This window comes from Scyliorhinus torazame, chromosome 4 (assembly GCF_047496885.1).
Source record: "Scyliorhinus torazame isolate Kashiwa2021f chromosome 4, sScyTor2.1, whole genome shotgun sequence".
Taxonomy (NCBI): Eukaryota; Metazoa; Chordata; class Chondrichthyes; order Carcharhiniformes; family Scyliorhinidae; genus Scyliorhinus; species Scyliorhinus torazame.
In genome coordinates, this window is record NC_092710.1 from 347,713,759 (window position 1) to 347,737,855 (window position 24,097).

The 24,097-nt window shown below is 48.5% G+C and overlaps 1 protein-coding gene and 1 long non-coding RNA gene across 2 annotated transcripts in view; both read left to right on the top strand.

Moving 5' to 3' along the window:
* Positions 1–10,784: 10,784 nt before the first annotated feature.
* LOC140411197 (uncharacterized) lies at positions 10,785–12,716 on the top strand. The gene is made up of 2 exons (XR_011940839.1): positions 10,785–10,920; positions 11,961–12,716. It is a non-coding gene; the product is annotated as an uncharacterized lncRNA (long non-coding RNA).
* Positions 12,717–14,918: 2,202 nt separating this feature from the next.
* Positions 14,919–24,097, top strand: part of lrrc73 (leucine rich repeat containing 73) — a 183,033-nt gene continuing 173,854 nt past the window's right edge. Inside the window, exon 1 of the mRNA XM_072500286.1 lies at positions 14,919–15,443. Coding sequence (XP_072356387.1) covers positions 15,172–15,443 — 272 coding nt within the window. The 5' untranslated portion in view covers positions 14,919–15,171. The remainder of the gene's footprint in view (positions 15,444–24,097) is intronic.

Genomic DNA, 24,097 nt, shown 5'->3' on the forward strand with positions numbered 1-24,097 from the left:
GGGGCGAATGTTTCGGAAATTGGTCAAGATGTCCAAGGCCTGGGGCACTCTCTATGGGTGGTGCTCCAGAGCGTGGCCCTGTCATAGTGGGCCATGGCTGAAGGCAACATTGCTCGGGCGTAGGTTGATGTGGCACAGACCCAGAAGGTGTCTGCTCCACCATCGTCTCTTGGATTAGCCGGGGGGAGGCATCAGGCACCTCGAGGGAGGTGATGGGGAACCAGTGACTCCTGCAGGAAAGGTGCCTGAAGTCCACAGCGCCTCAGACCACCCCCCTCCCCCCCCCCCCCCCCCCCCTATCCCTGGCGCATATGATGGATAGCAGGCAGATCAGGACAGCTCCATGCCACCTGTGACACCCGAACAGCATCCGGGCCCATCCAGGCCCGGTCACCTCAGAAGACAGCCGCCAAAGGGGACCCACGTCAACGTCACAGGGTGGGAACCGCAGCAGGCCGCCTCCACTCCTGATGTACCGGCTGGGGATCTACCTAGGCGTAGCATTAGGGCCCGTAACGGTAGCCACCAGTTAAGTTGGCACAGGTGGGGCGCTCGCGAGAAGAGGCTCCCATCGGTCCACGCTATTTCGGGCATTTTTGGGGGTTTGCCTTTGGGGCCCGAGGGACAGACGCCGGGTCAGGCCAGTTTGGAGCGGAGGCTTCGAACCTGAAGTGAGGCGGGGGCAGAGCTTAACATGAGGCGAGGCAGTCGAGTCGGCAGACCCGAACCCAGGGTGTGGCATGTAGAAGGGGAGTTGAGCAAATTGGGTGGTTCCTGTTGAAAATTGATTTTTGAGAAATTTGAAGTCCGGTCCCAGGGGAAGATTTTTTAAAAATTTTGTTTATTATTATTTATTTATTTTAGGATTGAATAAAGGAAAAAATAATAAGTCGTTAAAGGATGCGAAAAGCAGCTGGGAAGGGGGGAACCCGGGTTCGCCGTCGAATGAGAGGACCAGCAAAAGCGCTGACAAGATGGCGGATCACATGGTGGGGCCGCACTGCTTCCGGTGGAAAGAAGACCGAGATGATGGCTGTGGAGCTGGAGAAGCAGTTTACGAGGCACATGGAGGTGTTGAGGAACGAGATGGCGGTCGCACTGAAATTGAAATCATTGGTGGAGGAGGCAATCGCCTCGGTGAGGGTAGCTGTGGCAAAGACATCGGCCGAGGTGAGAGAACAAGGTGAAAAAATGAAGGAAGTGGAGGAGGCTGTGTCATAGCACAGTGACCAGCTGACCTTGATGGGACGAGCTACAGAGGGTGGTGGAGGTCAACAGAGGGCTCCGAGCAAAGCTCGAGGACTTGGAGAACCACTCGAGACGGCAAAATCTGAGAATTGTGGGCTTGCCCGAAGGGGCAGACGGCTCGAGGCCAACAGAGTACTTTGCTAAGATGTTAGCGGAGTTGATGGGGGAGGGTGAAGACCCCTCCAGGTATAAACTGGACCGAGCTTACTGTTCTTAAGGCCGAAACCCAAAGTAAATGAACAGCCAAGAGTAGTAATTATCTGCTTCAATAAATATCGCGTGAAGGAGGTGTTAAACTGGGCGGAACAGAAGCGGGACGTGTCGTGGGCTGGTGCTAGAGTTTGGATTTATCAGGACTTTAAAAAAAAAAAAATTTAGAGTACCCAATTATTTTTTTCCAATTAAGGGGCAATTTAGCGTGGCCAATTCACCTAACCAGCACATCTTTGGGTTGTGGGGGTGAATTTGCAAACTCCACAGAGTGACCCAGAGCCAGGATTCAAACCCAGCTCAACGCCACCGTGCTGCACCCGGATTTACCAGTACTTGATGGTGAACTTGGCGAAGAGACGAGTGGCGTTCGGCTGAGTGAAGGCAACACTGTACAAGGGGGTGCGATTTGGTATGGTATAACCAGCAAAGCTGAGGATGACGTACAACACCAAAGATTTTTCTTTTGAACGATGGAGGCGGCTGAGGCGTTCTTACATAAGAACATAAGAACTAGGAACAGGAGTAGGCCATCTGGCCCCTCGAGCCTGCTCTGCCATTTAATGAGATCATGGCTGTTCGTTGTGGACTCAGCTCCACTCTCCGGCCCATACACCATATCCCCGAATCCCTTTATTCTTTAGAAAGGTATCTATCTTTTTTCTTAAAAACGTTTAAAGAAGGTGCCTCAACTGCTTCACTGGGCAAGGAATTCCAGAGATTCACAACCCTTTGGGTGAAGAAGTTCCTCCTAAACTCGGTCCTAAATCTACTTCCCCTTATTTTGAGGCTATGCCCCCTAGTTCTGCTTTCCCCGACCAGTGGGAACAACCTGCCCGCATCTATCCTATCTATTCCCTTCATAATTTTATATGTTTCAATAAGATCCCCCCGCATCCTTCTAAACTCCAATGAGTACAGTCCCAGTCTACTCAACCTCTCGTCATAATCTAATTCCCTCAACTCTGGGATCAACGAAGTGAATCTCCTCTGCACTCCCTCCAGTGCCAATATGTCCTTTCTCAGGTAAGGAGATCAAAACTGAACACAATACTCCAGATGCGGCCTCACCTTATACAATTGCAGCATAACCTCACTAGTCTTGAACTCCATCCCTCTAGCAACGAAAGACAAAACTAGATTAGCCTTCTTAATCACCTGTTGCACCTGCACACCAACTTTTTGCGACTCGTGCACCAGCACACCCAGGTCCCTCTGCACAGCAGCATGTTTTAACATCTTACCGTTTAAATAATAATCCATTCTGCTGTTATTCCTCCCAAAATGGATAGCCTCACACTTGGCAACATTGAATTCCATCTGCCAGACCCTAGCCCATTCACCTAACCTATCCAAATCCTTCTGCAGACTTCCGGTATCCTCTGCACTTTTTGCTTTACCGCTCATCTTAGTGTCGTCTGCAAACTTTGACACATTGCACTTGGTCCCCAACTCCAAATCGTCTATGTAAATTGTGAACAACTGCGGGCCCAACACTGATCCTTGAGGGACCCCACTAGTTACAGGTTGCCAACCAGAGAAACACCCATTTATCCCCACTCACTGCTTTCTGTTAGTTAACCAATCCTCTACCCATGCTACCACTTTACCCTCAATGCCATGCATCTTTAGTTTATGCAGCAACCTTTTGTGTGGCACCTTGTCAAAAGCTTTCTGGAAATCTGGATATACCACATCCATTGGCTCCCTGTTTTCTACTGCACTGGTAACGTCCTCAAAAAATTCTACCAAATTAGTCAGACACGACCTACCCTTTGTGAATCCATGCTGCGTCTGCCCAATGGGACAATTTCCCCCCAGGTGCCCCGCTATTTCCTCCTTAATGATAGATTCCAGCATTTTCCCTACAACCGAAGTTAAGCTTACCGGCCTATAATTACCCGCTTTCTGCCGACCTCCTTTTTTAAACAGTGGTGTCACGTTTGCTACTTTCCAATCCTCTGGGACCACCCCAGAGTCTAGTGAATTTTGATAAATTATCACTAGTGCGTTTACAATTTCCCTAGCCATCTCTTTTAACACTCTGGGATGCATCCCATCAGGGCCAGGAGACTTGTCTACATTAGCTTGCCCAATACTGCCTCCTTAGTGATTACAATCATCTCAAGGTCCTCACCTATCATATCTTTATTTCCATAGGTACTCACCTATCATATCTTTATTTCCTTCATTTCGTGAAGGCAGAAGGCTTGGGACAGAAGTGAGGAGTGGAACTGGAAGAGAGATTGTGGACTGTGATTGAGGAGCTGGAAAAAGTATAAATGTTATAACTTTCTTTTCATTGACCTGTATTGTAACTTACTTGACTTCACATTGTTATAGAGTTTAAGTTTTTGTTTGGCTTGATTGGCATTTTTTTTTATTGCGACAGTTATATGTTATTTTATTGAATTGTATGGGTTAGATTGTTTTACTTTTTTCTTCTGGGACTGGGTGGGTGGAGAAGGTATGCCTTGGGGGGTGCATGGGGAGGCCACCTGCGCTAGCTAACTAAAGTCGGCTAGTGAACTGAGGTGAGGTGAAAGGAGGGTTGCAGACATTGGAGCCTGGTTAGCAGGTTTCGATGGGCCTATGAAGTGAGCAAGGGAGGGGGAGAGGATCGATACTGGGCGAGATGTTTTTCGAGGGGAAGTTCGGGGGGGATTCTGGGAGAGGGTTTGATGTTAATAATGGATAAACCAGCGGGCCAGGCCACCGTGGAGGCCCCCCCCCCCCGCCCGATCGGATCCCCCCTCCCCCCGATCGGATCCCCCCCCCCACAGCATGAACGCCGAGGCCCCGCCGGGTAGGACCACACGAGAACAGCGCTGGCGGGACTCGGCTCATCGCGCGGGCAGAATGGCGGGGGGGTGCACATTGAGCGGCCCCCGACCGGCGCCGTGTCGACCACGCCACCCCCAATGGCACCGATTCTCCAGTCGCCAGAGAATCGGCGGGCCGGCGTCGGAGCAGCGTCGTGTGATTCGCGTTCCCCCCCCCCCGTCGACCGGATCGGAGAATCCAGTCCAAGGTCTTTAAGGAATTCTATGAAAGGTCAGAGCCATCTGGGGGTGACTGGGAGATACAGGAATTTCTCGATGGGCTGGAGTACCCAAGGTTAGGGGTGGGGGACAGGGCTCTATTAGAAGGGGCGATAGTGGAGCAGGAGATAAAAGATGCGATTGGGAGGATGTAGTCAGGGAAGTTGGCAGGGCCGGATGGGATTCCGGTGGAATATTATTAAAAATTCAAGGATAAGCTGGTTCCGCTGATGTTCCTACAGAGGAAGGCAGGCAAGGGGTTTGGGTCTTCCGAACCGGATGTATTATTCTGGGCGTGGAGAAGGTACGGAGCTGGGTCAGAGGGGTTGACTCCCAGTGGGTGAGAATGGAGGAGAATTTGTGTAGGGGGTCAGGATTAAAGGCGCTAGCAAGAGCGCCGCTCCAGACGACCCCGGGGAAATACTCATGGAGTCAGGTAGTAATAGCTTCGTTGAGATTTTGGAGGCAGTTTCGCCAGCACATATGGTTGGGGGCAGGGTCAAGGGAAATGCCGATTCGGGGAAACCATAGATTTGAGCCAGAGAAGTGGGCTGCAAATTTTCGGAGATGGGAGGAGAAAGGAATTAGGACACTAAAAGATTGGTTTCTTGGGGGTCGGTTTGCAGGATTGAAGGAGCTGGGAGCGAAGTATGGGCTGGAACAGGGGGAAATATTTAGATACATGCAGGTTCGAGACTTTTTCAGGAAGGAGATACAGAGCTTCCCGGTAGAGCCGTCCTCCACATTGCTGGAGGTGCTGACTGGGGGACTGGAGAAGGGGGTAGTGTCGGCGGTTTATGGGGTTATTTTGGAAGAGAAGGCACCGCTGGAAGAGATCAAGGCAAAGTGGGTGGAAGAGTTGGGAGAGGGTATGGAGGAGTTCTGGGGTGAGGTGCTCCAGAGGGTGAACGCCTCCACCTCATGCGCGAAGTTGGGGCTGATACAGCTGAAGATGGTATCTAGAGCACGCCTCACAAGGGTGAGGATGAGCCGGCTCTTTGAGGAGGCAGAAGATGTGTGTGAACGTTGCTGTGGGTGGGTGGGGGGGCGCAAACCACATTCATATGTTTTGGTCCTGTCCAAAGCTGGAGGATTACTGGAAGGAAGTTTTTAAGAGTAATCTCTAAAGTGGTGCACATGAAACTGGACCCAGGCTATCAGGGGGCCATATTCGGGGTGTCGGAACAGCCGGGGTCGGAAACAGGTGCGTAGGCAGATGTTATAGCCTTAGCCTCATTGATTGCCCGAAGGTGGATCCTGTTGGGATGGAGATCAACCTCTCCACCCCTGTACCCTGGCGTGGTGGCGTGACCTGCTGGAATTCTTGACTCTTGTGAAGGTGAAATTTGAACTGAGGGGAATGATGGAGAGGTTCTATAATTCATGGGTGTTATTCATTATGCACTTTCGGGAATTCGATTACATCGAACATTAGTGGAGGGGGGGGGGGGGGGGGGGGGAGGAGTGGCTGTATGTGTTAATGGTGACAATGGGTGATTCCTGTTTACTCTTTGTTATTTATGTAAACATGCAGGCTGCTGCTTGGGGGTTTGGTGGGAGGATGGGATAGTTGTTGTTGATATGGGGATTGGCATTGCATTAATTACTGATTATTGTTGGTGGGTGTACATTTGAGAGAAAATGTGAAAAAGGAGAATAAAAATACTTTTCAAAGTTGGCACGAGTGTAGTACATAGGATAGCGAAAGGGACTAGGGCACAAACCATATATATATATATATATATTCACAGTTGCACAATAAACACATGTTCACGTTTCAACCTGCTTCGTTGCTCTGTCAGAAGGGTGTTGAGGTATGGGCTGGCTGCAGAGGGGGTGCTGGGGGCGAGAGAGGTGGGCACGGACTGGGGACCCCAGTTCAGCCAGCGCTCACCACTCCGGTGCCCAATCCACATCCACCCATCTTCCTCCTCCCCCACGGTATCAACCACCACTACCCCAAGGGTTCAGTGGGATTGTGTGATGGAATGGCCAGCTCGCATGCAGATCACCCAGGTAGATGATGGAAAGCGCTGAGTCAGATGTTGTCAATTGGTGCTGAGCAGCCCAGGGCCCGCAACATAGTGAGACAGGTAGGAATCACAGAAGAGGAGATGGGGTGGCGAATTTGATGACAGCACCGCTGGCCAGACCAGTGGTCAGCGATCCTGGAGGCGATTAGCGCATCCCATGTGCACTGATGCACACATTGTGCAGCATTCTGTGCCTGCCCGGCCCCATTTCCTGCTCCTCCTCGCCCTCCCGCACATCCTCCTCGTCGGACAAGGCCTGCCGTTCATCCTCCTCCTCCAGCACATCGCCTCTCTGCTGTGCAATGTTCTGGAGGACAAAGCAGACCACCACGATGTGGGAGGCTCTCCTAGCGCTATACTGGATGACCGCTCCAAGTGGTCCAGGCAGCTGAACCGCATCTTCAGGATGCTGAAGAACCACTCAATCACGCCCCTGGTCAAAGCATGGGCATCGTTGTAGTGGGTCTCCGCGGTGATCTGTGGCCTCCAGATAGGCGTCATCAGCTACAGCCTCAGCAGATAGTCCTTCAGGCAGGTGCCAACCCCTCAGCCGAGCACCAGGACGAAGGCGTCATGCACACTGCCCGGGTATTGGGCCAGACCAGCATCTCGTGGTCACACACCAGCTGCACATTCAAGTGGAACCACTTTCGGTTTGTGAAGACCAGCCTGTCATGGGACAGTGTTCATAGGGCGATATGCATCCCGTCAATCACTCCCTGGACCTGTGGCATCTCGGCAATGGTGGCGAACCCCTCTGCTGGGTATTCTGGTGGGCCCAGTCCACATTGAATTTTATATATTGTGCAGACCGGACATATAGGGCCTCCGTGATGCACCTGTACACCAAGGTATGTGTAGATTCCAGACAGGTCCCCACGCCACACCTGGAAGGACCCAGTAGCGCAAGGTTCAGAGCGATCGTCACCTTGAAGGCCAGCAGGGACGGATGTCCTCCCCCATAGCCCACCGTGCCAGGTGTGACAAGCCCTAGCATATATGTTGTACAGTCCTCCTCCACAGTGGGAGTCTCCAATGGCATGCCCAATCCGGCAGGTCCTCAAATGAGGCACTGCCTAATGCGGTGCTCCTTTCCACCTCTGCAGCCTATTGGGCGGCCATCTCTCCAACCTCATCAGCTGCCTCCTGTTCTTCTGGGGCAGATTCCACTGCTGCGGAGGCCCCTCAAGCAGCTCCAGCTCATACAGCCTCAGTGCATTCCCCAGGGCGGCAATGACTAGGATGAAGGCCACCATTCTTGGTTGAATTCCGAAGTCCATTGTCTACAGGGAGTGAAAGGCAGAGATGTTAGCATGGTGCATACTCTCGTGCCAAACCAGGTCCACCAGGCTACAAGTTGACCCCGGTCTGCACTACAGAACCTGCCCCTGCTTGTTCCTCTCCCCCTCCCATCCCCACACCCACTCCCCCGGCACTCTGCACCCCTGGCCTCGTCGGTGCAACACAGGGGCCTCAGGCCCTGGTACTCGTCCCTGATACCAGGGAGACCGGGAGTTGGCATTAGCCATGCCAACACTATGCTCCGGAGCCCTCGTCCGGCACCCTTCTGCAGGGGCTACTGTGGGCCACGTGCTGACGCGGGTGGTGGCTAGTTGGGGGTGGACGCACCCGTATGGCCTGTGTCAATCTGCACAACCACGGGCCACGGTCAGTGGGGTGCCCAGCAAGATGTCTGCCTAGCATGCCACGGCAATGGCAGCCCGTGCCTGGACACCCCAGTCCAGTGTGGGGGTCACCCCAGTCCAGTGTGGGGTCACCCCAGCCCCCCTCCTGGTGTCCCTCTGGGCCTGGCAGAGGCCCTCACCCGCAGCCAGCACTGCCAGTGGCAGGACTGACAGCCCACAATTGTGCCTCTTCATGTCCTACCTCCTCCCTCTTCCTCATTAGCCACTGTGCCAGTTTCCCGACTTTTAAAACCACAAGTCAGTTATTCATCCAAGCAGAGGCGGAGCATCGCGGGAGCCCCGGAAACTACCGGGGCAGGCCCTCTAATACGTGAACGGCGTTTACTGCATGTGCGGAGTAGAACGCATTGACGCCGCTACCCAGGCACCTGATCACAACGTTCTGGCATTCGCCCAGCCACCGCCACGATTTTGGCATCACGACTGATTCTCCACCCAATTACCTTTCCCAATTCCGGCATCGGCCAATGAAGAATCCTGCCCAGGGCCTATTTGGAGAACATTAAATATTCTGTTAAAATGCTCTTGATCGTCTCAGCTGTTCTGCAATTTGTCAAAATGTGAGCAGATTTTCAGAGCAGGTTGTTGGGTGTCAAAGGTCAATAGCAGAGAAAAGGCCCACCATGTGAGCAGATTTTCAGGGCAGGTTGTTGGGTGTCAAAGGTCAATAGCAGAGAAAAGGCCCGCCATGTCTTTTCATGAAAAACATCCAGCTAACTATTCTAATCCCATTTTCCAGCATTTGGTCATAGCCTTGTGTGCCTCGGCATCACAAGTGCATGTCTAAATACTTATGAGGGTCTCTGCCTTCACCGTCCTCTCGGGCAGTGAGTTCCACACTCTGGGTGAAAACATTTTTTCTCACATTTCCCCTGAATTGGAAGCCTCCTGAACAGGACGAAACCTCTCAATAAGATTTAGTTTACAGCTTTGTAGGTAGGGATCAACCAGGCAGGGAAATGCTTCAAGATAGAGCTGCATTATTGTAATATTAGGGTTAATACATTGTGACAAAGCTATGTGCTCTACTGGTTCTCCCTCTTCACTTATTACAATCAGAAAGTAAAGAAATCCCTACATGACTGCTTTGACAAAGTCAACCACACTCCAAATGTTTGCTTCCCTTCTCTCCACAGATGCTGTCTGACCTGTTGAGACTGCCCAGTATTTTCTGCTTTTCAGATTCCAGCATCTGCAGTAATTCACTTTTATAAACACTATCTAATGGGGGCGAAGCTTGAGTTTTAAGTCACTCACATTCATCAATGTTGTTATCGCTAATAGTGATTTTATTACCTCTTCTCATCCACTGCAGAAGAGATTGGTTTTAATTCCTGCAAATTACAGATACATCCTAGAGTTGACAAGCTGCTCTCCATCATGGTTTGTTATTAAAAAAAATCAAACATTTCGGTTGTGTTTTGTTGGTGCACCCCGATCAAGAGCTCACCATAGGGAGTGCAACATTTCTAATAGCAAAACGTGCCAGTGTAATTTAAATGTCTTAACAGCCAGAGCAATATAATACTCACAAAAATTCAGTAAATCATAAACCCTGCGTAAGCAACGAATGGAAACAATTTCTCGCGGCCTCTGAGGTTTCACATAATTATAAAAATCTGAAACTTCGTCGTCGCCCTGTGACCTAAAGGAGAAAGAAACGGGCAGTGAAGGTTCACTGAGGTGGATCTCCTGAATCTTCCGTCTCTTTTTCCGAAGCAGCTGGCAGTCAAATCAAACCAACCGCCGCGCGCCCGACCGCCCGCGAGACTTCTCCAACCACAGCCTGGCCGCGCGCCCTCCCGCGAGACTCCTCCAACCGCCGCCCCGCCGCCCGCGAGACTCCTCCAACCGCCGCCCCGCCGCCCGCGAGACTCCTCCAACCACAGCCTGGCCGCGCGCCCTCCCGCGAGACTCCTCCAACCGCCGCCCCGCCGCCCGCGAGACTCCTCCAACCGCCGCCCCGCCGCCCGCGAGACTCCTCCAACCACAGCCTGGCCGCGCGCCCTCCCGCGAGACTCCTCCAACCGCCGCCCCGCCGCCCGCGAGACTCCTCCAACCGCCGCCCCGCCGCCCGCGAGACTCCTCCAACCACAGCCTGGCCGCGCGCCCTCCCGCGAGACTCCTCCAACCGCCGCCCCGCCGCCCGCGAGACTCCTCCAACCGCCGCCCCGCCGCCCGCGAGACTCCTCCAACCACAGCCTGGCCGCGCGCCCTCCCGCGAGACTCCTCCAACCGCCGCCCCGCCGCCCGCGAGACTCCTCCAACCGCCGCCCCGCCGCCCGCGAGACTCTGCCAACCGCCGCTCGGCCGCCCGCGAGACTCCTCCAACCGCCGCCCGGCCGCGCGCTGACGTCAGCGGGGCTCGCGGGAGAAGCACCTCGTGCAGCGGCCGGGCCCGTTCCACAGGCCTGTGCTGCTCAAGAGCAACTGGAATGGCCTCACTTCAACTCACCTAGTGGCGGGAGCCAGAGGAGGAAGCCCGTCAAGGCCCATCAACAACAACATATTTATGAGGCACGGTCAAGATCATTCCTCCTTCATTTTCTCGGTCGGACATTTTAACTCGCTGGAAACCAATTTTTTTTATTCGTTCATTGCCCTTCCCTAATTGCCCTTAAGGGGGCAGTCAAGAGTCAACCACATTGCTGTGGGTCTGGAGTCATATGGAGGCCAGACCAGGTAAGGACGGCAGATTTCCTTCCCTAAAGGACATTAGTGAACCAAATATCTGATTCCAGATATTTTATTGAATTCAAATTTCACCAGCTGCAGTGGCCGGATTTGAACCAGGGTCCCCAGAGCATTACCCTAGGTTTCAGGTTTATGAGTCCAGTGACAATACCACTATGCCACCACCTCCCCTATGATGTGGAGATGCCGGCATTGAACTGGGGTGGGCACAGTATGAAGTCTTAGAACACCAGGTTAAAGTCCAACAGGTTTGTTTCAAATCACTAGCTTTCGGAGCGCAGCTCCTTCATCAGGTGAGTGAAGAGGTATGTTCCACAAACAGGTATATGGACAAAGTCAATGATGCAAGATGATACTTTGAATGCAAGTATTTGCAGGTAATTAAGCCTTCACAGGTCCTTTACAGATGCTGGAGAGAGGGATAATCACAGGTTAAAGAGGTGTGAATTGACTCCAGACAGGACAGTTGGTAGGATTTCGCAAGCCAGGTCCCGGTTGAGGCCGTACTCATGCATGCAGAACTTGGTTAGCTGCTCAGCGATTCTGCGTTGTCGTGCGTCCTGAAGGCCGCCTCGGAGATCATTTACCTGAAGATCAGAGGCTGAATGCCCTTGACTGCTGAAGTGTTCCCCGACTGGAAGGGAACATTCCTCTCCGATAATTCACCTTCACAGTTAAAATCAGGCCTCCACATACACACACAAAGCCCAGTGCTGGGAAACCTAGGCTAGTGAGTGGGCTGCATGAGTGAACCTCCTTCAGTTCAGCGAGCCGCAAGATTGAAATCGGGCTTGTTCACTTACCACAACCCCATGAGTAAGATTAAATACATTTAATAAATGCCGAATATTTCTTAAGTGCTAGAAAATGCTTAATCATTTATATATTAATCGGAACTATTAACAAATGGTAAAATCAAAATAAATATACATTTTGGACCCAGAGGGACAGCTCTCATAGGCAATGTTGTGTGCAGTCAGCAGGCACCTCACTTCACTTGCCCTTACTTTCCATCAATATCACTTCAGTCATACGAGCAAGGAAAAAAACTACACCGACGGAACTCAACAGAATGTGGCAACCCTGCACATCAACAAGGCAACGATCAACAAAATGTCGTGGGTCGCACTCAGAACCCAGATGGGCTATATGTGACCCTGTCATGTGAGAGTTTCAGTTGGAGGAAGAAGAACGGGAAAAAAATGGACTATATTATTATACCTGTTTGCGTGTGTTGCTTTTTGAAACAAAAAAGTATATTTACTATGCATTTCTTAAAGGATAATGAAAAGGTGAAAAATGAACCATCTTGAAGTTGATGGGGTTTTTTTTCTTGGGGAGAGGTGTCATGTGAGAGTACGTTTAAGAAATGGGTGTTTAAGAAATGGGTGTTTATCAATGATGTCAGAGTGTGGGTGGAGCTGGGCTGTCTGTCAGCTTTTTACTTTTATTTTAGGCTGTTTCCTGCAGGATGTCTTTTAGTTTCGTTTTCAGTGTTGGAGCTGAAGCCAGACAGAGCAGGTGTACTGTTGGTCTCTCTGCCTTGAAAAGACTATCTCTTGATCATTTGGTGAATTCAGAATTATAAATGTTCTCAGTAGTGAATGTAAACCTAATGTGCTTCCATTAAAATGTGTTTCTTTTGTCTTCAGGATGTTGTTTGGGAAGTTATTAAGGATTACCTAGTGTTGTATTCTTTGGGGGTTGTATTTGAATTGATTCACTGTATGTTTTTAAAAGGTTGACTTGAGTTCATAGAATAAACATTGTTTTGCTTTAAAAAATACTTTTCCATTTCTGCTGTACTGGGCCGTGTGCTCCACATACCACAATCTATTAAAAGTTGTGGATCAGGTGAACTCCATGATACACTTTGGGGTTCTCTAGACCCTGGTCCATAACACTTTGCATCAGTCTTCATGGCGGAAGACACCAGTGGGATGCTCCAGGAGAATCGGGGCAGAGGTGAGTGGAGTGGCCATCACTAAGGAGAAGGTTCTGGGGAAACTGAATGGTCTGAAGTTGGCTAAGTCACCTGGACCAGATGGACTACACCCCAGGGTTCTAAAGGAGATAGCTGAGGAGATTGTGGAGGCTTTGGTGGTGATCTTTCCGGAATCACTGAAGGCAGGAAGGGTTCCAGAGGACTGGAAAGTGCCGAATGTAACACCGCTGTTTACGAAGGGAGGGAGGCAGAAGACGGGAAATTATAGGCCGGTCAGCCTGACTTCAGTCATTGGTAAGATTTTAAAGTCCATTATTAAAACTTAGATAGCGACGTATTTGGAAGTGCATGATAAAATAGGACGGAGTCAGCATGGCTTTTTCAAATGGAGGGCATGCCTGACAAATCTGTTCGAGTTCTTTGAGGAGCTAACGAGGAAGTTAGACGAAGGAGAAGCAGTGGACGTGATTTATTTAGATTTCCAGAAGGCCTTCGACAAGGTGCCGCATAGGAAACTTAAATAAGTTCAGAGCCCATGGTGTTAAGGGTAAGATCCTGGCATGGATAGAGGATTGGCTGACTGCCATAAGGCAGAGAGTGGGGATAAAGGGGTCTTTTTCAGGATGGCAGCCGGTGACTAGTGGTTTGCCTCAGGTTCGGTGATGACACCACAACTTTTCACAATATACATTAGTGATCTGGAAGAAGGAACTGAAGGTACTGTTGCTAAGTTTGCAGATGATACAACGATATGAAGAGCGACAGGTAGTATTGAGGAAACAGGGGGGCTGCTGAAGGACTTGCACAGGCGAGGAAAGCGGGCAAAGAAGTGGCAGATGGAATACAATGGAAAAGGGTAAGTTTATGCACTTTGGAAGGAGGAATGGAGGCATAGACTATTTTCTAAATGGGGAAATGCTTAGGAAATCAAGCACAAAGGGACTTGGGAGTCCTTGGGCTGGATTCTCCGCCCCGCCGTGCCATATTTCTGCCCCGACCCGCCGGCGGGATTCTCCATTACGCCGGCCAGTCAATGGGGTTTCCCATTGTGGGGCAGCCCCGGGAGCCGGCAAAACGGAGAATCCCGCCCATCATTCGAGATTCTCTTCAGGTTACTGTGCTGTTTCAGTCAGCAGTTGGGAAGGCAAATGCAATATTAGCATTCATGTCAAAAGGGCTAGAGTACAAGACCAGGGATGCACTTCTGAGCCTGTATAAGACTCTGGTCAGACCCCATTTGGAGCATTGTGAGTACTTTTGGGCCCCGTTTCTAGGGAAGGATGTACTGGCCTTGGAAAGGTTCCAGAGGAGGTTCAGAAGAATGATCGCTGGAATGAACAGCTTGTCATATGAGGAACGGTTGAGGACTCTGGGTCTGTACTCATTGGAGTTTAGAAGGATGAGGGGGGATCTTATTGAAACTTACAGGATACTGCAAGGGCTGGATCGAGTGGATGTGGAGAGGATGTTTCCACTTGTAGGAAAAAACTTGAAGCAGAGGACACAATCTTAGACTAAAGGGACGATCCTTTAAAACAGATGAGGAATTTCTTCAGCCAGAGGGTGGTGAATCTGTGGAACCCATTGCTGCAGAAGGCTGTGGAGGCCAAATCACTGAGTGTCTTTAAGACAAATAGATAGGTATTTGATTAATAAGGGGATCAAGGGTTATGGGGAGAAGGCAGAATAGGGATGAGAAAAATATCAGCCATGATTGAATGGCGGAGCAGACCCGATGAGCCGTGTGGCATAATTCTGCTCCTATGTCTTATAATCTTATCGTTTGGTCTTGTGGTTGATTATTTTTTATGTTGAAAATTTGAAGATATTTTTAGAGTAATGAACAAAAGTCGCATAATAAATTGAAAGACAAGTTTTATTTTATAGTTTTATTAATAATATGGTTTATCATGGGAAAGTAATCGGCAAAATGCTCGAGAAGATGAGAAGCTTCATGAATAAATGAGGAGCTCTCCGGTGATGTTAACGCTCCAATTCCTCCTCCTGCACTGGCTCCGCCCATCGACTTTTCTGCGTAGGATTACACTGTGACGATTGCTCTGTGCTGGATCCAAACGCAGATCCAACAGACCTCAAAACGGCAACACGACAGCTTTGAAACTCAAGAGATAAACCATCCCCTCCCTTTTCTACCTTCGATTGCAAACGGAATCCAGAGTGGTTCGATTGTGAGACCGTGCTTGTGGGCAAGAGGCGCAAAATGAATTTGCCGTCTGGAGACGCGGTGTCCATAGTAACGGGCAGCTGATTGCGGCGGGGTGAGACTCGGGGCGATGCTGTCCGGCTCCATCCAGATCTCCGGAGAGACACTTTCCTTGGCCGAGGTGAAAGACATCTGTGACTCTCTCAGGGCCAACTCGGTGCGGCTGCTGTCCCTGAGGGGCTGCCACATCTCCGAACGCGATTTCCACCGCATCAGCCGGCATGTGGCGGACTGTCAGTCCCTGGCACAGCTCAACCTCAACCTCGGAGTGGTCAGCAACATCAACCGAGTTAAACAGCTGGCAGAGGCACTGGCATCCAACAGGTCCATCCATTCCCTCTTGTGAGTATTGGTCTGATAGATACGAATTTCGGAAGGGGAGGAATGGAATTGGAATTTGGGGAAATGGGATTTATTAATTGAGTGACAGTATCCAATGCCCAATTCGCCCACTATCGCTGACTGGCCCATAGGTCATAAAATCGTTACAGCAGAGAAAGAGGCCACTCGGCCCGCCTATGCCTCGTATTTGCAAGAGCATTCTGCAATTCCAAACCCCTGCATTTTTTCCTCTGCAGATAATTCTCCAAATCCCTTTTGAAAGCCACATTTTAAAGTGCTTGCACCAGTCAGTGCTTTACAATTTCTACCCACTTGCTGCATTTAAAAATAACTTGTCCTTTTCTTGTTTTGTCATAATCATCTTGACACTGTGCCCTCTGCTTCTGGACCCTTGCCAAAGAGGATAGTTTCTTTGTGCCCCTTCACAATTTAAACACCTCATCTTGCAACCTTTTCTTAACTGGGAGAACGATGTTCTCCAATTAGCCTCAGAACTGAAATTCATCTTTCCTGGAAACATTTCTGTCAATCCTTTTTGCTTCCCTTCTAAAGCCTTCATACCTTTTTCCATTGTATTCTTTATTTTTATATAGGCCCAGATCTTCTGGTCAGTGCTGGGGTGATTACCTGTACCAATTTGGATGGCTATATTAAAATCTAGAAATATTTAAGCCCAATTACAATCAACCTAATTCACCAGTGTTCCGTTTGCACTCAATCACATCAGAACAAGACTTTTGTTCCACATGGTAAGTTGGTAATTTAAAATAAGTTTATTATTTTTGAGAATTAAAACATCAAGTTATTTCAGATGAATTTATGGAGGGGAGTGGTACGAGTAAGCCCTCATAATTGAATATACAGAATGTACTACTGATATGGTGATAATTCACCAATTCCTTTCCAAACCATACAAAATTCCAATTGTAACTAGCGCAATCAATGCAGGAAGAAAAACGATCAATGCAAAACAGACTTTTCCAACTTCTGTTGAATAGACATGAATAGCAAAGGGTATTTCACAAAAAAAAACATTTTTAGCGCTTTTAGTGGACAACACACTTTGTCAAGTTACGCTATTATTAGGTCATTGATTAGCTCCAGCTGCTGTTGGGTCAATTTAATGACTCCTTAATTACATCTTTCAATGATAATGCCTCAATCCAAAAGACAGTTTATGGAGGACAATAGTGTTACGATCCCAGTTGGTGTTGCTACTGGATGGAAAGATTCCAGAATGGAACCCTGATTCAAAAGATCGTAACTTTTACTATTTTTTAGAAAACGTGGAGGAACAGAGACACAGGACCGCTTATTAGATTTTAACAACGAGGAAAAAAAGTTAGTCAACATGAAGATCCAGTAAAACTAAACTCAAAAAGCCTGTGTTTTAAAAAATAATAATAATTTTTACGGGATGTGGCCGTTACTGGTTCATCCAGTATTTGTTGCACATCCCTAGTTGCCCTTCAGAAGGTGGTGGCGAGTTGCCTTCTTGAGCTACTGCAGTCCCTGATGTGTAGATACACACACAGTACTGTTGGGGAGGGAATTCCAGGATTTTGACCCAGTGACAGTGAGAGAACAGTGATATATTCCCAAGTCGGGGTGGTGAGTGACTTGGAGGGGAACCTCCAAGTGGTGAGGTTACCAGGTATCTGCTACCCTTGTCCTTCTAGATGGTAGTGGCCATGGGTTTGGAAGGTGCTGTCTAAGGAACCTTAGTGAGATCCTGCAGCGCAGTGCATCTTGTAGATGGTACACATGGCTGCCACTGTTTGTCATGGCGGAGGGTTTGAATGTTCTGGAAGGGGTAGCACTCAAGCTGGCTGCTTTGTCCTGGATGGTGTTCTTGACTGTTGTTGGAACTGTACTCGTGGCAAGTGGAGAGTATTCCATTACACTCCCGACTTGTGCCTTGTAGACAGACTTGGGGCGGGGGGGGGGGGGGGGGGGGGGGGGTGTCAAGTGAATTACTCACTAGGATTCCTAGATTTTGACCTGCCCTGGTAACCACAGTATTAATATGGCCAGTCCTGTTCAGTTTCTGATCAATGGTAACCCACAGGATGTTGATTGTGGGAGATTCAGAGATGGTAATGTCATTGAATGTCAAGGGACGATCCTCTCTTGTAGGAGATGGTCATTACCTGATACTTTGGCACAAATGTAACTTGCCATGTGTTGGTTGCAAATGGTGCTAAATATTGTGCAATCATCTGCGGACATCCCCACTTCCAATCTTATGATGGAAGGGAGGTCATTGATGAAACAGCTGAAGATGGTTGGGCCTAGGACACTACCCTGAGGAACTCCTGCAGTGATGCCCTGGAGCTGAGATGACTGACCTCCAACCACCACAACTATCTTCCTTTGTGCCAGGTATGACTCCAACCAGCAGAGAGTCTCCCCCCATCTCCCCCCCCCCCCCCCCCCCCCCCCCGATTCCCATTGACTTCAGTTTAGCTAGGGCTCCTTGATGTCAAACACAGTCAAATGCTGCCATGATGTCAAGGGCAGTCACTCTCGCCTCACCTCTGGCATTGAGCACTTTTGTCCATGTTTGAACGAAGGCTGTAATGAGGTCAGGAGCTGCATGACCCTGGCGGAACACAAACTGAGTGTCCGTGAGCAGGTTATTGATGAGTAAGTGCCGTTTGACAGCAATGTTGATGACTCCTTCCATCACTTTGTTGATGATGGAATGTTGACTGAGTTGATTGGCTGGGTTGGATTTGTCCTGTTTCTTGTGTACAGGACACACTTGGGAAATTTTCACATTGCCAGGTATATGCCACTGTTGGAGCTGTACTGGAACAGCTTGATTAGGGGTGCGGCAAGTTGTGGGGCAGTACAGAAAGTGGCCCGGGTTCAATTCCAGTCTTTGGTGACTGTGGAGTTTGTTCACTTTCCCCGAGTCTGTGTGAGTTCCGTCGGGTGCTCCGGTTTCCTCCCAGAGTCCAAAGATGTGCAGGTTAGGTGGATTAGTCATGCTAAATTGCCCTTTAATGTCCAAAAGGTTAGGTGGGGTTATTGGGTTATAGGGATGGGGGGGGGGGGCTAAGATGGGGTGCTCTTTCGGAGGGTCGGTGCAGACCCGATGGCTGAATGGCTTCTTTCTGCATTGTAGGGACTCTATGATTCTATGAAGTCTTCAGTAGTGTTGCTCGAATATTGTCAAGCTCACAACCTTTCAGTATCCAGTGCCTTCAACCGTTCCTTGATATCACGTGGAGTGAATTGTATTGGCTGAAGAATGACATCTGTGATGTGAGGGACTTCCAGAGGAGACCGAGATGAATGATCCACTTCATAGAATCATAGAAAATACAGCACAGAACAGGCCCTTCGGCCCACGATGTTGTGCCGAACCTTTGTCCTAGATTAATCATAGATTATCATTGAATTTACAGTGCAGAAGGAGGCCATTCGGCCCTTTGAGTCTGCACCAGCTCCTGGAAAGAGCACCCTACCCAAACTCAACACCTCCACCCATCACCAAGGGCAATTTTGGACATTAAGGGCAATTTATCATTGGCCAATTCACCTAACCAGCACATCTTTGGACTGTGGGAGGAAACCGGAGCACCGGAAGGAAACCCACACAGACACTGGGAGGACGTGCAGACTCCGCACAGACAGTGACCCAAGCCGGAATCGACCTGGGACCCTGGAGCTGTGAAGCAATTGTGCTATCCACAATTCTACCGTGCTGCCCTTAAGAACAAATAAATCTACACTATATCATTTTACCGTAATCCATGTACCTATCCAATAGCTGCTTGAAGGTCCCTAATGTTTCCGACTCAACTACTTCCACAGGCAGTGCATTCCATGCCCCCACTACTCTCTGGGTAAAGAACCTACCTCTGATATCCCTCCTATATCTTCCACCTTTCACCTTAAATTTATGTCCCCTTATAATGGTTTGTTCCACCCGGGGAAAAAGTCTCTAACTGTCTACTCTATCTATTCCCCTGATCATCTTATAAACCTCTATCAAGTCGCCCCTCATCCTTCTCCGTTCTAATGAGAAAAGGCCTAGCACCCTCAACCTTTCCTCGTAAGACCTACTCTCCATTCCAGGCAACATCCTGGTAAATCTGCTTTGCACCTTTTCCAAAGCTTCCACATCCTTCCTAAAATGAGGCAACCAGAACTGTACACAGTACTCCAAATGTGGCCTTACCAAAGTTTTGTACAGCTGCATCATCACCTCATGGATCTTAAATTCAATCCCTCTGTTAATGAACGCGAGCACACCATAGGCCTTCTTCACAGCTCTATCCACTTGAGTGGCAACTTTCAAAGATGTATGAACATAGACCCCAAGATCTCTCTGCTCCTCCACATTGCCAAGAACTCTACCATTAACCCTGTATTCCGCATTCATATTTGTCCCTCCAAAATGGACAACCTCACACTTTTCAGGGTTAAACTCCATCTGCCACTTCTCAGCCCAGCTCTGCATCCTATCTATGTCTCTTTGCAGCCGACAACAGCCCTCCTTACTATCCACAACTCCACCAATCTTCGTATCGTCTGCAAATTTACTGACCCACCCTTCAACTCCCTCATCCAAGTCATTAATGAAAATCACAAACAGCAGAGGACCCAGAACTGATCCCTGCAGTACGCCACTGGTAACTGGGATCCAGGCTGAATATTTGCCATCCACCACCACTCTCTGACTTCTATCGGTTAGCCAGTTCGTTATCCAACTGGCCAAATTTCCCACTATCCCATGCCTCCTTACTTTCTGCATAAGCCTACCATGGGGAACCTTATCAAATGCCTTACTAAAATCCATGTACACTACATCCACTGCTTTACCTTCATCCACATGCTTGGTCACCTCCTCAAAGAATTCAATAAGACTTGTAAGGCAAGACCTACCCCTCACAAATCCGTGCTGACTATCCCTAATCAAGCAGTGTCTTTCCAGATGCTCAGAAATCCTATCCTTCAGTACCCTTTCCATTACTTTGCCTACCACCGAAGTAAGACTAACTGGCCTGTAATTCCCAGGGTTATCCCTAGTCTCTTTTTTGAACAGGGGCACGACATTCGCCACTCTCCAATCCCCTGGTACCACCCCTGTTGCCAGTGAGGACGAAAAGATCATTGCCAACGGCTCTGCAATTTCATCTCTTGCTTCCCATAGAATCCTTGGATATATCCCGTCAGGCCCGGGGGACTTGTCTATCCTCAAGTTTTTCAAAATGCCCAACACATCTTCCTTCCTAACAGGTATTTCCTCGAGTTTACCAATCTGTTTCACACTGTCCTCTCCAACAATATCGCCCCTCTCATTTGTAAATACAGAAGAAAAGTACTCGTTCAAGACCTCTCCTATCTCTTCAGACTCAATACACAATCTCCCGCAATCCACAATCTGTCCTTGATCGGACCTACCCTCGCTCTAGTCATTCTCATACTTGGAACTTCTGGCTGAAGATTGTTGTGAATGTTTCAGCCTTGCCTGTTGCTGGGCTCCTCCATCATTGAGGATGGGGATATTTGTGGAGCCTCCTCCTCCAGTGAGTTGTTTAATTGTCCACCACCATTCACGGCTGGATGTGACAGGACTGCAGAGTTTAAATCATCGAATAGAATTATAGAATCCCGACAGCGCAGAAGGAGGCCATTCGGCCCATCGTGTCTGCACCGAACTTTGGAAAGAGTACCGTACCCAGGCCCACACCTTCACCCTCGCCCAGTAACCCCACCTAACCTTTTAGACGCCGAGGGGCAATTTAGCATCCCCAATCCACCTAACCGCCCATCTTTGGATGCCTACCCGAAAATTGCCCCCGATTTCTAAGCAATAACTTCTACTTCTTCACGTTTCATGCCGAACCCTTTCTAAGCACAATAGAGGCACAGTTTATCTGAAACCAAAGCCCCCAGCCCCCTTTGTATAGCATGAATCTAACCATAAGTTTACCCTTCCTTACACAGCAACACTAAATTAAACTCACTTAAAACTGTACCTTATTTCTAATATTTAACATTACAAATATAAATCTGCTAAAACTGCCTTTGTTTTCCTGACAATAGTTCCTTAGTAAGCTAGATTAAATTATGAACAATGTGCTATTCTTAAACCAGACCATGATGTTCCGTGGTGTATCACAAATTATAAAAGTTCCTTTGCTGAAACAATTTCTGCTAGCACTGCACCTTTTAGAAACAGGTTTTTAATATAAAATAAAAATCCAGTCTTTCCATATAATTACTGATTAATTATAAAATCTTCAATTGGAGCTCACTACTTAATCATTTGACTCTGACTAGTGTCTAAAAGAAAATCAATGTAGCAGTTAAAAATATGCAGAATATGAAATGGCTGCAGGAAGCGACATGTTAGAGTTAAAATCCTTGACCTTGTTAGTATATTACAGTAAACATAAAATGAAACTAGTTTGAAAATGGGACCTGAGTGCATAAGTCACTGAAGATTGAGAGTGGTTAATAAAGTATACAGTATCCAGGCTTTATTATTAAGGGCATAGAGTACAAGAGCAAGTAGGTTATGGTGAACTTGTATAACTCACTACTTCAACCTCAGCTGGAGAATTGTGTCCAGTTCTTGGAATTATTTGACGGCAGAGGAGAATGTGCAGAAAAGATTCACGACTACAGTTCCTGGAAAGAAGAAATTCCCGAGTTAGGTCTATTTTCCTTGGAGAAAAGAAGGCTGAGAGGAGCTTTAATAGTGGTATTCAAAACCATGAGAGGTTTGGGCAAAGTAGATAGTGAGAAACTGTTCCTACTCGTGAAAGTATTCAGAAGAAGGAGGTACAGATTTAAAGTAACCAGTAATAGAAGCAATATTGATATGAGTAAAAGCATAGAACCATAGAAAAGTTACAGCACAGAAGGAGGCCATTCAGCTCATCTTGTCCATGCAAGGCCAAGGACACCCGGTCCATAGCCCTGTATCTTACAGCACCTAAGGTGCAGATCCAGGTACTTTTTAAAAGGATTTAGGGTTTCTGCCACCACCACAAACTCAGGCAGTGAATTCCAGACTCTCACCACCTTCTGCATAAAAAAAGTCCTTCTTCATGTCCCCTCTACACCTTCTGCCTCTTTTCTTGTATCTATGTCCCCTGGTTCTAGAGTTCTCCACCAGGGGAAACAATTTTATCCTGGCCACCTTATCTCTTCCCCTCATAATTTTGCACGCCTCAATTAAGTCACCCCTCAGCCTTCTTTGTTCCAAGGAAAATAGCCTCAACACATCCAATCTCTCCTTGTAGCTACACTTTTCTAGCCCTGGCCATATTCTTGTAAGTCTCCTCTTCACTCTATCCAGAGCATTTACTTCCTTCCTGTAATGTGGTGGCCAGAACTGCACACAATACTCCAGTTGCAGCCTCACCAGTGTTTTATACAATTCCAAACCTTTACGTGCTGTGACTGGTTATGGTCTGAGAGTGTGGTGGAGGCTTAACTAAAGCATTCAAAAGGAAAGTAGACTGTTATTTGAAAATAAAGAATACGCAGGATTACGGGGAAAAGGCAGGGGAATGGAACTAGATAAATTGTTCATTCCAAGAGTCACTACAGACATGTTGGGCAAAATGGCTTCCTCCTGCACCATAGCAATTCTTTGGTTCTGACCGAGTACTGTCCCCTGAGGAACCCCACTCTATGCCTTCCTCCAGTCTAAAATACACTGGAGGAGTATAGAAAGTGCAGGGCGGGGTACTTAAAAAAGACATTGGGAGAGCGAAGACTGGGTATGAAAGAAACACTGGCAGGCAAAATAAAGGAAAATCCCAAGATGTTTTATAAATAGAGGGGTCAGTAACCAGTGTTGTGAGTCATTCTTATACTCTTTTCTCTGTTCTTCCTGTGGCTCTGTGTTAATTATGGCAATCAGTGAATTTGACCTTTCTATGTTATCTATGTCCTAATGCTTAGAGTCGCGAGGTATCAAATGATACCACCACAAGTTTCAACCGGCTATCGATCAAAGAGCCAAATACCAGTTAGTTAGTTCAAGGTCAAAGGTACTTTATTTACACACAATTAGTCATGCAACATAAACACTACTAGTTAACTACACCTATCGGTCTTCCGGGTGCGGCGATGACCAGCTGAGTCGCACGTTTCGGCAGCTCCCGGTGAAACGGACTTTTGGGCTCTTGATAGGAGCCCCAACGGCAATTTTGACGGCTAAAAACACTGTGCGGTAAACCAGAAGGGAATCCCCCCTGGATACGGATGAAAAAAGGAGGAGAAAGTGGCCGGATTGCAGTGGATCCTTTAGAACAGCGGCAAGGAAGGCAAGCAAAAACCAAGATGGCGTCGGAAGGTGGCAGTTTAACATGGGGCCCTGAACAACAAGAGTTCTTGAAATGCTGTGTGGAAGAGCTCAAAAAGGAAATGAAGAAAGAGCTGTTGGCCCCGATACTACAGGCGATCGAAGGGCTAAAGGAGGAACAAAAGACCCAGGAGCGGGAGCTTCGGGTCGTGAAGGCAAAGGCAGCCGAGAATGAGGACGACATACAGGGCCTGGTGGTGAAGACGGAGATGCATGAGGCACATCAGAAACGATGTGTGGAAAGGTTGGAGGCACTGGAGAACAATGCAAGGAGGAACAACCTGAGGATTCTTGGTCTTCCTGAAGGTGTGGAGGGAGC